Source organism: Macrobrachium nipponense, chromosome 37 (assembly GCF_015104395.2).
Source record: "Macrobrachium nipponense isolate FS-2020 chromosome 37, ASM1510439v2, whole genome shotgun sequence".
NCBI lineage: Eukaryota > Metazoa > Arthropoda > Malacostraca > Decapoda > Palaemonidae > Macrobrachium > Macrobrachium nipponense.
In genome coordinates, this window is record NC_061097.1 from 40,075,951 (window position 1) to 40,090,846 (window position 14,896).

General features: G+C 37.3%; 1 protein-coding gene across 1 annotated transcript in view; it reads right to left on the reverse strand.

The window, feature by feature from the left end:
* Positions 1-14,896, reverse strand: part of LOC135209175 (mucin-17-like) — a 48,818-nt gene that overhangs the window by 11,123 nt on the left and 22,799 nt on the right. The window contains exon 2 of the mRNA XM_064241853.1: positions 324-436. Within this exon, the coding sequence (XP_064097923.1) occupies positions 324-423 (100 nt within the window). The 5' untranslated portion in view covers positions 424-436. The remainder of the gene's footprint in view (positions 1-323; positions 437-14,896) is intronic.

The following is a 14,896-nucleotide window of genomic DNA, read 5'->3' on the forward strand; positions in this document are numbered from 1 at the left end:
AATTAATATATTTTCATATATGTTTAACTGAGGGGGAATTTTATTAAGCGATAATAGGATGGGCGATCGCCAGGCTCGAACCAGCGAACTTCTCAATTTCTTCACAATTTAAAAACGCTTGGCACTACTAAGCCTAGGTCCAAGTGAAGAAAACATGAGGGTATTCTGATGCCCGGGCGAGATTCAGACTCCCACCTGGGGTATCAGAACGAGGTAACGTTAACTCCCTGTGTGTGTCTGTGTCTGTATGTGTGTGTGTGTGTGTGTGTTGGTTGTATGTCTGCCTGTCTGTCTGTGTATTCATAAAAATAAGAAAACATTACCCTGGATGGCTCCAAGGTCAATCAGTATTTGGGTGTAGACTGGAGAGACTGACAGCCACAGAATCCACCCAGCCCATAACTTCCTTCTTGTCGTGCCCATGTCTCGTAAATGTCTGAAAAAAAAAGAGAATTTTTATTAGAAATTATTTCTGAAGCAAATTCGGTGACTTTACTACTCTTGTTTCGTTTTCACAGATATGATTTTACTCTAAGGGAAATCCCTCTGAGTTTCGGAAGAATTTGACTATATTTCAATCGTCGTCATAATAATAATTATTATTAGGGAAAAACTCTCTATCACGAGAGTATTTATAATGTTCTAAAGGGTCCACAATAATACAAAGTGTAAAAAGTCCGTGTACAATTTTGAAGACTTTACAGAAAGCTTTCGAACCCTTCCCTGGGTTCATCTTCAGTCCAAAATCTTCAAAATTATACACGGACTTTTTACACTTTATGTTATTGTGGACCCTTTAGAACAATAATTATTATAACGAGGCGTGATCCGACCACCATCTTATTCGGGGCACATGCAAGATTTTCACCTCATGCATTAGTTGCAAACATTATATTCCCAACTTTTAACGTATATTAAAACGTGCTAAAATCTATGGTCAAATAGAAGCTCATTTCAACAACGAAAACTAAAATAAATACGCTGTATTTTTTTAGCAATAGTTTTTCAGTACTGTTTAACATGCAGATTCTTTATCTTTTACATTTTCATTCTAATAAATTCATCATAAATATCCTATCCTAAAATTCCTGTATCTTTCACTCACGCAACAATATACTATATATATATATATAATTATATATTAGATATATTAATATATATATATATATATAGATATATTATTATATATATATATATATGATATTATATATATATATATATATATTCTATAATAGTATTACATTACAATTTAACATACATACATACCATTACATCATACATACATACATACATACATACATAACTCCATAATGCAAAATAATAAATATAAACAAAACTCTCTGTCTCTCTCTCTCTCTCTCTCTCTCTCTCTCTCTCTCTCTCTCTCTCTCTCACACACACACACACACAAAACAAAATAAACATCTCTCTTAGACTAAGAAAATTCATCCGAAATTTGAATGACCCATGAAGTGCTTGTTCCCGTTTCAGCTAGCCTTATGCCAGCACCGGCTCTTGTTCTTGGGCAACCCATTTGATCTTCCTTATCCATCCTCATGGGAGAGGTAGAAGTGAAGAAGAAGAAGAAGAAGAAGAGGAAGAAGAAGAGGGGTGGTGAAACTCTAAGAGGGAAAAGATGAGACTAGCGTGTGCGGTGCCATTTATTATCGAAGGCCGCTGGAACTGTGTTTCCAGTTTCCAGTTTCCTCTCTGGAACTCCAGGAATTTTTAGCGACTGATGGACCCGCCATATGGTGGCGGCTCGGTCAAGATGTAGGTTTTAGATCACGGCATTGCTCTGCAATCATTTTTTTTTTTTTTTTTTTTTTGTAAGTATGGATGATTTTGTTTGCTTTCTTGTTTTTTCTATAATGACTTAAAGACTTAAATTGCATATAATTAAGGTTTTGAGTTTTCTAATCTTATTATATATATATATATATATATATATATATATATATATATATATATACGTATACATATATACATATATATATATATATATATATATATATATATATATATATATATATATATATATATATAATGTCATCAAATGGACCCACGTCTTTTGGGGTTCCACTGTAAAGTTAAAATTTAATCTGCCTTGTTCAACAACAACAACAACAACGACAACAACAACAATAATAATAAGTAGAATTCAAATAACTGTTTTAACCAGTTAACGTAAATCATTTTTTTCCATATTTATAGGCGACCTTGAATGTCCTACAAGCTAATTACAGGTTGCTTCGGAGGTCATCTTTGTGTTTCCCCGTAGGGAACTAGTGCCGGCGGCGGTGCGGTGACTTTAACACCAGTTTGGAACATTCGTTCCTCCGGAGTGATCCTGTCTTGTCATCCAATTTTCGAAGCATGATTTCGGCATTGTCGAAGTCAATTCAAGGTCGGGTTCCAGAGACGCATGAAAATCAAAAGAATCGGGCAGCGCTTTTGAAGTCTCGACACTGTAATGGTCCAGTTTTCGAAAGGATCCGTCTCACTGAAGGTCAAATTTTGGGAAAATTAAGGAATAAGTCTAACAAAATCAATACTGAACAACATTGTTCCTCACGGATTCATATTCCCCGCTTTAGAAGTCTCGACACTGTAATGGTCCAGTTTTCGAAATGACCAGTCTCACTGAAGGTCAAATTTTGGGAAAAGTAAAGAATAAGTCTAACAAAATAAATACTGAACAACATTATACCTCACGGCTGGTGTTATATTGACAATATCAAAAGGATTCATATTCCCCGCTTTTGAAGTCTCGACACTGTAATGGTCCAGTTTTCGAAATGATCCGTCTCACTGAAGATCAAATCCAAGGGAAAATAAAGAATAAGTCTAACAAAATCAATACTGACCAACATTACCTCACGGCTGGTGTTATATTGACAATATTAAAAGGATTCACATTCCAGTTTTCGAAATGATCCGTCTCACTGAAGGTCAAATTTTGTGAAAAATAAAGAATAAGTTTAACAACATTATACCTCACGGCTGGTGTTATATTGACAATATTAAAAGGATTCACATTCCAGTTTTCGAAATGATCCGTCTCACTGAAGGTCAAATTTTGTGAAAAATAAAGAATAAGTTTAACAACAATTATACTCACGGCTGGTGATATTGAATATTAAAAGGATTCACTTCCAGTTTTCGGAAATGATCCGTCTCACTGAAGGTCAAATTTTGTGAAAAATAAAGAATAAGTTTAACAACTTATAACCTCACGGCTGGTGTATATTAAAAGACCAATATTTTAAAAAGATTCACATGTTCCAGTCGAAATGATCGTTATCACCCGTTTTGAAAGAGTCATTTGGGTGAAAAATAAAGAATAAGTTTAACAACATTATACCTCACGGCTGGTGTTATATTGACAATATTAAAAGGATTCACATTCCAGTTTTCGAAATGATCCGTCTCACTGAAGGTCAAATTTTGTGAAAAATAAAGAATAAGTTTAACAACATTATACCTCACGGCTGGTGTGTTATATTGACAATATTAAAAGGATTCACATTCCAGTTTTCGAAATGATCCGTCTCACTGAAGGTCAAATTTTGTGAAAAATAAAGAATAAGTTTAAACAAAACATATACCTCACGGCTGGGTTATATTGGACAATATTAAAAGGATTCACTTCCAGTTTTCGAAATGATCCGTCTTCACGAAGGTCAATTTTTGTGTAAAAATTAAAGAATAATTTTAACAAACATTATTACCTCACGGCTGGTGTTATATTGAACAAATATTAAAAAGGATTCACATTCCAGTTTTCGAAATGATCCGTCTCACTGAAGGTCAAATTTTGTGAAAAATAAAGAAGAATAAGTTAACAACATTTCTTATACTCACGGCTGGTGTGTTATATTGACAATATTAAAAGGATTCACATTCCAGTTTTCGAAATGATCCGTCTCACTGAAGGTCAAATTTTGTGAAAAATAAAGAATAAGTTTAACAACATTATACCTCACGGCTGGTGTTATATTGACAATATTAAAAGGATTCACATTCCAGTTTTCGAAATGATCCGTCTCACTGAAGGTCAAATTTTGTGAAAAATAAAGAATAAGTTTAACAACATTATACCTCACGGCTGGTGTTATATTGACAATATTAAAAGGATTCACATTCCAGTTTTCGAAATGATCCGTCTCACTGAAGGTCAAATTTTGTGAAAAATAAAGAATAAGTTTTAACAACATTATACCATCACGGCTGGTGTTATATTGACAATATTAAAAGGATTCACATTCCAGTTTTCGAAATGATCCGTCTCACTGAAGGTCAAATTTTGTGAAAAATAAAGAATAAGTTTAACAACATTATACCTCACGGCTGGTGTTATATTGACAATATTAAAAGGATTCACATTCCAGTTTTCGAAATGATCCGTCTCACTGAAGGTCAAATTTTGTGAAAAATAAAGAATAAGTTTAACAACATTATACCTACGGCTGGTGTAATTTGACATATTAAAAGGATTCATCCAGTTTTTTGAAATGATCCGTCTCACTAGGTCAAAATTTTTGAAAAATAAAGAATAAGTTTTAACCAACATTATTACCTCACCGGCTGGTGTCTATGGCAAATAAAAATAAAAGATTTCGGACTTCCCAGTTCTTTTCTTTTGGGAAATGATCCGTCTCACTGAAGGTCAAATTTTGTGAAAAATAAAGAATAAGTTTAACAAACATTATACCTCAACGGTGGTGTTATATTGAACCAATATTAAAAGGATTCACATTCCAGTTTCGAAATGATCCGTCTCATGAACGTCAAATTTGTGAAAAAATAAAGAATAAGTTTTAACAACATTATACCTCACGGCTGGTGTGTTATATTGACAATATTAAAAGGATTCACATTCCAGTTTTCGAAATGATCCGTCTCACTGAAGGTCAAATTTTGTGAAAAAAAATAATAATAAGTTAAACACATTATACCTCACGGCTGGTTGTTATATTGACATATTAAAAGGATTCACATTCCAGTTTTCGAAATGATCCGTCCTCACTGAAGGTCAAATTTTTGTGAAAAAATAAAGAAAATAAGTTTAACAACATTATACCTCACGGCTGGTGTGTTTATATTGAACACTTATTTTTTCAAAAAGGATTCATCAGGTCCAGTTTGACAAGGGGGGAAATGATCGTATCACTGAGTCAAATTTTTGAAATAAAGAGTAAGTTAATCTTTAACAACATTATACCTAACGGCTGGTGTGTTATATTGACAATATTAAAAGGATACATAATCCGAGGCATTAACTTTCGAGTCGGCACCATTACACCTAAAACTAGCAAAGCGCGTTCGCCATATGGACTGTGATGAAGGTTAATTTACATATTTTATTTCTATTGCAAATTACATATCGCGGAAAAATTGCTGTTTTTATTTGATTCGGTTCCGACAGATGTTGTTTCCGCGCTACGAACTTCGTAAATAAGGCTCAGGATTAGGATCTGTGTTACGCTTTTGTTTGCGAAAGCGCAACGAGGTAATTGTTACGACGGTCATAATTTCGTTTCCCCCAGTGGGCTAGTGCTGCCAGTGCACCTTACACGGTGCACTGTAAGCATTACTAAATGTCCTCTGCTGCGTCCTTCCCTAGCAGCTGCAGGCCCTTCCATTCCTTTTACTGTACCTCTCTCTCTCTCTCTCTCTCTCTCTCTCTCATCTGACTTCCCACCGTCTCCTAAATTGTCTCAAAGCTTCTGTACTCTCAATTTCTTTATCAGCACTGAATGACCTCATGGGTCGCAGTGCTTCGCCTCTGACCTGAATATATTTAGAAGTCCAAATATGACTTCAGTGTTACCAAAGCCGTGAATAAATCAGCCTAACGACATCAGTGTTACCAACTTAGGGAAAACTAAGGAAATCACCTTTACCAAACAAGAATAAAACGTTAGTTTTATGAAGTTCATTGGTTAAATACTGATACAGTTCGACTTATTTAATTCACACGTGTTTGGCATCTGTTACCAAACACGTGTAAAAGCAGGAAATGACGTCAGTGTAACGAAAGCAAGCAGAAATATCTAATGGCAGCAGTGTTACCAAGCACGTGTAAAAAATGATCAGTGTTACCATACAAACGTAAACAAACACAAAGGTGTTACCATACAAACGTAAAGAAAACGTGGAAAAACTTTATAGAATCGCGCGTCAGGGATCCGAATGACGTCACCGCTACAAAACACGTGTAGATAATTCACCACCCCCGCCCCCCCCCCCCCCCCCCCCACACACAACACACAGGGATCGTTACTGGCGCCGCTCCTTAACGGTATAATCGTCGGGAGGAGCATTGCTTCGGTCACAGCGACTACTGTTTAGAGACGCTCGCCGACCATTCGAGAGAAAGAGAGAGAGAGAGAGACGCAGAGACAAACACCTGATGTAGTAACTGTATCGTAACCCACATGTGGAAACGTCACGTTACGCGCGCTTGTTTGACGTTCATTTTTCAGGGCAGGGGACGGAGGGCAAACTTTTGGGTATTGGGCATGACGTCATGGGATAGTCGATGAGAGGTGAACTTGGGTATCAGGTGTGAGTCATGGGATTATTCATAGATGTTGAATTTTGGTATCGGGTATGAGTCATGGAATTGTTCATGGAAGTTGAAACTGGGCACTGGGTATGACGTCATGGAACTGTCGATGATAGGCTCAAGTGGGTATTGGGCATGACGTCATGGAATTGTTCATGAAAGGTGAAACTGGGCATTGGGTATGACGTCATGGAACTGTCAGTGAAAGGCTCAAGTGGGTATTGGGCATGACGTCATGGAATTGTTCATGAAAGATGAAACTGGACATTGGGTATGACGTCATGGAACTGTCGATGAAAGGCTCAAGTGGGTATTGGGCATGACGTCATGGAATTGTTCATGAAAGGTGAAACTGGGCATTGGGCATGATGTCATGGGGTAGTCGATGGAAGGAGAACTTGGGTATGGGGCATGATGTCGTGGAATTGTTCATGAAAGTTGAACTTGGGCATGGGGTATGACGTTATGGGATAGTCGATGAGAGTAGTACTTGGATATTGGGTATGACTCCATGGAAGTGTCGATGAAAGGCACAAGTGGGTATTGGGCACTACATCATGGAATTGTTCATGAATGGTGAAATTGGGCATGGGAAAGTCGATAGAACGAGAACTTGGGTATTGGGCATGACGTCATGGAATTGTCGACCAAAGGCTCAATTGAATATTGGGCATAACGTCATGGAAAGTCGATGAAAAGCTAAATTGGGTATTGGACATGACGTCACGGAATAGCCGAACTACCCAAAATACGACGGCACGAAATAGCCCTCATATGTTGGCATGACGGTTACTGAATGAAAATAGCTCGCAAATGTTGCCGTGACACATATGCATGACGTAAGCAAGAAATAACCCACTTATATGTTGGTGTAACATAGGCTGGAGTCGTGTATATATATAATATATATATATATATATATATATATATATATATATATATATATATATATATATATTATATACGTATATATATTATATACATATATTTATTTATTTATTTATTTATCTATCTATTTATACATATGGGAAAGATCCTTGAAATAAATGGTTAAATCAATATTTGAAACCAAATGTGAATACTCTTACTTAAGTCTTCTACTTGTTTTTCCAGATGTAGTATATACAAGGCGTGATCCGACCTCCGTCAACGAAAATTAAAATAAATACGCTACATTTTATTAGAATTAATTTTTCTGCACTGTTAACATCCACATTACTTATTTTTTACATGTTCATTCTAATAAATGAATCTTAGATATACTTTTAGGCTTTTCCAAAGGGCTTTCCTACCCTTCCAACAAGAACAACAACAGCAACGACAACAACAAAATAGTTTATAGGCTTACTCTCCGAGTAAGCGATTAGTACTTGACGTTCTGTTACTACATAAAGGGGTTGCATTGTCTCCTGATTATATATGAGTTCTATAATCATTCTTGTATTTGCATACATCAGTCTTGCTGAGTGAGTCCGTATTATAATAATATTATTATTGGAATGGAAAAAAATCCACACTTAAGTATAGTTACGTTTATATTTCAAAATCAATGTCATTGAAAAAAAAAAAAACTCCACAGAGAGCTTTCGGGAATCTGGAGATGGGAACCGGGAATCGGACAGATTCCCGAAAGCTGTGGACTTGTTTCTCCATTATTATTATTATTATTATTATTATTATTATTATTATTATTATTATTATTATCTATTATTATTATTATTATTATTATTCTTAGTATTATTATTATTATTATTATTTTATACCTACTGTATATACCATCCGGAAAACACATGCCTATACTCGGTTTTTTCCACCTGTCCAACCGCGTGTGGTGTTTGCGTATGGTATCACTGCGTCCCGGGCTTTAGATAGTGACATTCGGCTTACATTCAACAATAATAATAATATCCCATTTCGAATATTAACGGTGTAATTCGCATACAGTAAATTATTAAAAAACTTTTCAGTTGCATATGTACACCCAGATATCTTTTTATTTACCTAAAACTTACACATAGCATAACTATCTAAAGCCCGGGACGCAGTGTTACCATACGCAAACATCACAGGCGGGTGGACAGATGGAAAAAAATTAGAGTATAGACACTTGCCTTAGACCTTGGGTGTCTGATGTGAGGGGGAATGGGTCACAATGAAGCCCGCAGCTCCATTGAAACTCTTAGAGTGGCCTTCGAGAAGCTATGTGTTTTTTATATAAGTCTTGTCTGACTTCATTAAAATAGACTGAGAGTCCTCATACAATACCACTGTATGAATAGACACATATACAGCATATAATTCATTAAAAATTATACACAAGAGTGACCTTTTTATAAGCACAAATATTAAACCACAATTATCGTTTAATATTGAGTTCACTGTACCGTGAGAATGAACGATTCCCAAGATTAATTATAATTATTAAGTTACTCTGTCCCAGACAGGATTCGAACACGGGACTTCGGTTTAGATACGACGATAAGCAGTCGACATTGTGAATGTAGAGATATGATGAATATATGTATATTGCTTGAATATTTAAGGGTATTTATATATACATATATATATATATATATATATATATATATATATATATATATATATATATATATATATATATATATATTTGTGTGTGTGTATGTGTGTGTATGTATATATGTCAAGTAGGGAGACAGATACCAGGTAGGAGTTTGTCTTTGTGTTGTCGGGCAGGACCTCCTCCGACTCACCTGTACCTGTGGTTACCTGAGTATTCATGTCCTCCCTCGTCTGCAGAGCTGAGATGTATTGGATCACGGCCTCCGTAAAGGCGATTTGAATTTATTTTGGATTGAAGTTTCCCCTGTTTTGTGTGAGGAGTTTGTTGATTTTTTTTATATATATCTATTTTTCTATACAATATTTATAGACTCTGATGGTCCTTATGGCCTATCGGCCTTGGTGTTTATATTGTAATTCATAGGTAGGAATTTAAGTGTTTTCTCACTTTTATCCTTCACCTTCTTTCTTTCGTTTATAGTTATAGGTATATTTGGATTTTGGCCTGGCCAGCCATTGTATGGATATATTCCTGTTTAGACGTATTCTTGTGTTTGTTCTCTCTCATGTTTCTATCTAGGGCTTAGTTTTCTTAGCGTTTAGGGATCCTACGGGATTATTTGAGGGACTAGTACGTCCTTTTCAGTCACAAGGTTGACTTAATGTTATTTTTGTTGTGAATAAATATTGTTGAGTTTTCCCTTTTGTTTTCGTCTCCACTGACCATTTTACGCAGAGTATTTTTGAACATCACTGAGAATATAAATAGTGCAATAAAAGAACTGCACCAGGACCCAATAAAGGGGGTCCGTAACAAGTTGGCGACCGTGACAGGATATTCTCAGGGATACTCGGTATCTTGGTCTGTGGAGCGACACTGGGGTGGTCTCTTCAATATTTATTTTGTAGTATTGCCTTTCTCCCTGTACACTTTATTTTTTTGGCATAATGGAAGAGTTTGTTTTTGATCCTGCCGAATATTTGGGGTCGGCCGATTGTATAAAGCATTTGCCGTATTGAGTAGGAAGCATTTAATTCTTGTGCTCAGTGGTTAGGTGTTCCGCTGAAATCTGCGGGCACTAAGAGGGAAATATTGATGGCAGTAAGAGAGAAGATTTCTCAAGATTTAGCAGAGGCTGGAAATTTGATTAACGAAAGTCGAGAGGACAGTGATGATGAAGGTAGTATGTTTGATGTAGATTCAGAGGAGGAAAAATTGAGTGTGAGAGCAGGTTTGACTTTGTTTGAGGATCCTCCCTGCACAGGTATTATTTTTGAAGGTCCATCTAATTTACCTAAATCTAATTTGTCTACTAATCCTTTTTTGCCTTCCCCAAATCCTATGCCAGAGGGACCTCTGGCTCCTATTCAATGTTTGGGAGAGTCTAAGGAGGAGGTAGAATATAAGTTAATTTGCAAACGCATCGAATTGAGGAAATTGGAATTTGAGGAGAACGAGAGGGCGAGGCGTCACGAGCTGGAGGTAGCTAATATAAATTTACAAATGGCAAGGTTGCAGGGGACCAATATGATCAGTTCCCCTAAGAATAATTTTAATGATAAATTTAATTTAGGTGCGGCATTAAAGTTAGTGCCAGTCTTTGATGAGAAGAACGTCCCTGAATTCTTCAAGGCATTTGAACGGGTTGCCACCCGATTGTCTTGGCCCTCTGAAATGTGGACGGTATTGATACAGTGTAGATTGGTTGGCAAGGCAATCCGGGTATACAATGCCTTGGAGGAAGGAATTGCTCGGGACTACCAGAAGGTCAAAGCACTGATCCTAAAAGCCTATGATTTGGTACCCGAGGCTTATCGTCTGAAATTCAGGAATTACAACAAACACCCTTCTCAATCCTTTGTTGAATTTGCACGGGTCAAGGAGGAACAATTCGACGACTGGCTAAAGAGTCGTCAGGTAGTGTCTTTTGCTGCGTTGAGGAATTGTTGCTCCTTGAGGAATTCAAGAAAGCGTGTAGCAAGGAGTTGAGAGTTCATCTCGAGGAGGTTAAGGCTATAAAACTGAATGATGCCGCCCAATTGGCAGATGAATATGTCTTGACTCATCGTTCTGGAACTGGTAATTTTGGTTATCAAGATATGAATAATCCCTCTTCTCGGGTCGTCAGTAATGGAAGGAGAGTAGAAACCATTTCGTCGTCTGTCTCTAATATTCCTAAGGGTAATAATGACCATTCTTTTACAGGTGACAGAAATGTTGGTGGAGTCTCTGCAGGGCCTCCTCCTCCTCGTATCTTTGTTAACAAGGGTATGCCTAATTCAGGCAAGAATAACTATAACAGGTATAATGATAACAGAGGTACTGGACGTAGAGGAACCTGTTTCTGGTGTGACAAACCAGGTCATTTCCAGCACCAGTGCAATGCACGTAGGAGGTATCTGCAGAGAAATGGTCAGAATCCAATTTCATTAATTTCCAACAGGTCTGGTTTTAGTGATAAGGTTGAAAAAACTGAAGTAGTTAGCAGTAGGGTAGATAGTAATGATAATTCATTTCCTAGCAATAAAAATTTGTGACTCGATTTTGACAAATATGTCTGGCCAGGTAAAATAATTCATAAATCTAAAACTATCAATGTGAAGTTTTTGAGGGACACTGGTTCAGCTCGGTCTCTGTATTAGTGAGACTTTGAATGGTTTACAAGAGCGTTCAGGTAATTATGTCGTTCTGGGAGGGTTCCCGAACACTGTTGTTTCTGCTCCGTTGGTGGATGTCAGGTTGTCTTTTCCCGGATATGATAGGGTTACTGAGTTGGCCGTTGTCGATAATCTCCCCATACCTGGTATTGACGGTATTTTGGGAAATGATATGCTCAATAGTGAAGGTCGGGAATTATTTCCTATTTTGTCTGTTCATGCCCATCCTGTTTCTGTAACAACCCGTGCCACAGCAAGAGCTGCTGAATCAATTAATGATGATGAATTATTATTTAGTAGTTTAGAAGTAGATGTAGATAGGCCCGGGTCTGTAGATAGTAGTGATAGTCATATTATTATTATTAATGATGTTCTGAAACCTGATTGGGATCGTTTGGCTTTCATTGAGGCCCAGAAAACAGAATTTAATTTTGAGTTAGGTGATATCAATGATCTAACTAAGCCTCGGTTTGGTATAATCAATAATTTGTTGTACAGATTTAGTAGACCTTCGACAGATGATCTGAGCAATACTTCTCGGATCGAGCAAATTGTGGTCCCTTCCCATTTCCGTGAATCAGTAATGAGTCTCGCTCACGACAATTTCCTTTCAGGTCATTTTGGGGTATGGAAGACTTTCCGTAAATTAGCAAGATATTTTTGGTGGCCTGGAATGAAATCGTCTGTGAAGCGTTTTGTGAACGAATGTGAGGTTTGTCAGGTTATGGGAAAACCAAATCAAATTATTCCTAAGGCTCCTTTAAATCCTATTCCTGTCATCGGAGAACCATTCTCGGAATTGGTGATAGATGTGGTTGGTCCTTTGCCGAAAACTAAGTCTGGTTATATTTATCTATTAACAATTATGGATAGAGCCTCTAGATTTCCCGAAGCTTTCCCTGAGACGGATAACCTCTAAAGTAGTTTTGAAAAATTAATGGAATTCTTTTCCAGGTACGGTCTCCCCCGTGTTATTCAGACCGATTGCGGTACGAATTTCACAAGTAAAATGTTTAGAGGTAAGTGTGCTGAACTGGCCATTCAGCACATTACGAGTGTTCCGTATCATCCGGAGAGTCAAGGTGTGGTGGAGAGGTTTCACCAGACATTAAAATCTATTTTGAAAAAAAATTGTTATGAACACGGAAGCGAGTGGGACAAAGCACTGCCGCTCGCACTGTTCGCTCTTAGGAATCATCCCAATGCCTCCACAGGTGTAGCTCCCTTCGAACTGATTTTTGGGCACAAAGTCCGTGGCCCTTTGGACATTTTTTGTGAAGTATTAGGGGTCAATCGAAGGGGAGATATCAAAATGGGAGAATTTGTGGATGATTTGAGAAAGAGAATGTTCAGTGCTTGGAAGTTTGCTCGGGATAATTTGAATTATTCTCAGGCTAAAATGAAGGCTAACTTTGACAGGAACACTAAAGTCCGTTCTTTTGAACCAGGAGAATTGGTTTTGATTTTGAGTATGGACCCAGACAATTTTCTTTTTTGAACCTAGATATAAGGGTCCGTGGAAAGTTTTGAGGAAATTGTCCGAGGTGAATTACGAAATTGAAGCTCCCGGTTCAAGCAGGAAGTGTAAAGTTTTTCATGTAAACAGGTTGAAAGCGTATCATAGTAGAAGTGTTGATCCTTTAACAGTTGTCTCTGAGCCAGTATCTGTAGCTGTGGAATTTCCTCCTCGGGATTCGGATGATTTAATTAGTCAGGTTTCTTCAGATGCTCTTTTTTCTAATATACAAAATTTAGAAGTTTTACAGGAAGGTCTGAAACATTTGGATCCTCATCAAAGAGAGGATGTGTTTAATCTAATTTATTCCTTTTCAGATTTATTCAGAGACTCTCCTGGTAGAACTAATTTTTTTTTTCTTTGCCATGATGTAGATGTAGGTAGTGCCTCCCCAGTTAAACAAAGTCCTTATCGGTTAAATCCTGTAAAGAGGGATTTGGTCGAAAAGGAGATTAAATATATGTTGGAGCACGACCTCATTCAGCCATCAGTCAGTCCTTGGAGTTCCCCTATTGTTCTTGTTGAAAAAGCTGACGGGAAGTTCCGCATGTGTGTGGACTATCGAAAGGTTAATGCCCACACCAAAAATGACTCTTTTCCTTTGCCACGTATTGATGATTGCCTCGATCAGATAGGTTCTGCCAAATTTATTACGAAACTAGATTTGCTGAAGGGTTATTGGCAGGTTCCGTTATCTGATCGAGCCCGTGAAATCTCGGCATTCGTAACTCCCTTTGGTTTGTATGAATGCAAGGTTATGCCATTTGGGATGAAAAATGCCGCGTGTACTTTTCAGAGGCTTATGAATAGGGTAATTTGTGGTTTGAAAGGAACTGAAATTTATATGATGATTTGGTTGTATATAGCAATGATTGGAGTACGCATATGGGTAAGATTGCGTAAGAGGTATTTGAGGCCCTTAGGTCTGCTGGTTTGGTTTATTAATTTATCAAAGTGTGAATTTGGCAAGGCAAAGGTTTGTTATTTGGGTCACGAGGTTGGTTTGGGTCAGGTGGCTCCGAAACAAGCTAACCTCGAGGCTATTATTAATTTAAAAAGGCCTGGTAGTATTAGAGAGGTGAGAAGAGTTCTGGGAATGTCTGGTTATTATCGCCGTTTCGTGCGAAATTTCTCTGATCTTGCTCAACCTCTTACTAACCTTTTAGAGAAGGGTAAAAAATTTTGTTGGTCTAATCAGTGTGAGGAAGCTTTTAATAAGCTTAAAGCCATTCTAATTTCGAAACCTATTTTGACTTCCCCAGATTTTCAGAAACCTTGTATCATAGCAGTAGATGCCCGTGATGTGGGTATAGGTGGTGTCCTTTTCCAAAGGGACGATGAAGGTGAGGTACACCCCATATCTTATTTTAGTCGGAAGTTATTGGTGGCTGAAAGGAGGTATTCTACCATTGAAAAGGAAGCTCTTGCTTTGGTCCGTACCCTTATACATTTCAAACCTTATGTAACTAACTTTTCTCTTCCCATAGAGATCTGGACGGATCGTAACCCGCTTGTTTTCATTGAGCGTATGAAAGGAGCCAACCAGAGGATCTTGCGTTGGGCTCTCTTGCTTCAGGAATTCAAGCTGGTTATTAAGCACATTAAGGGGTCTG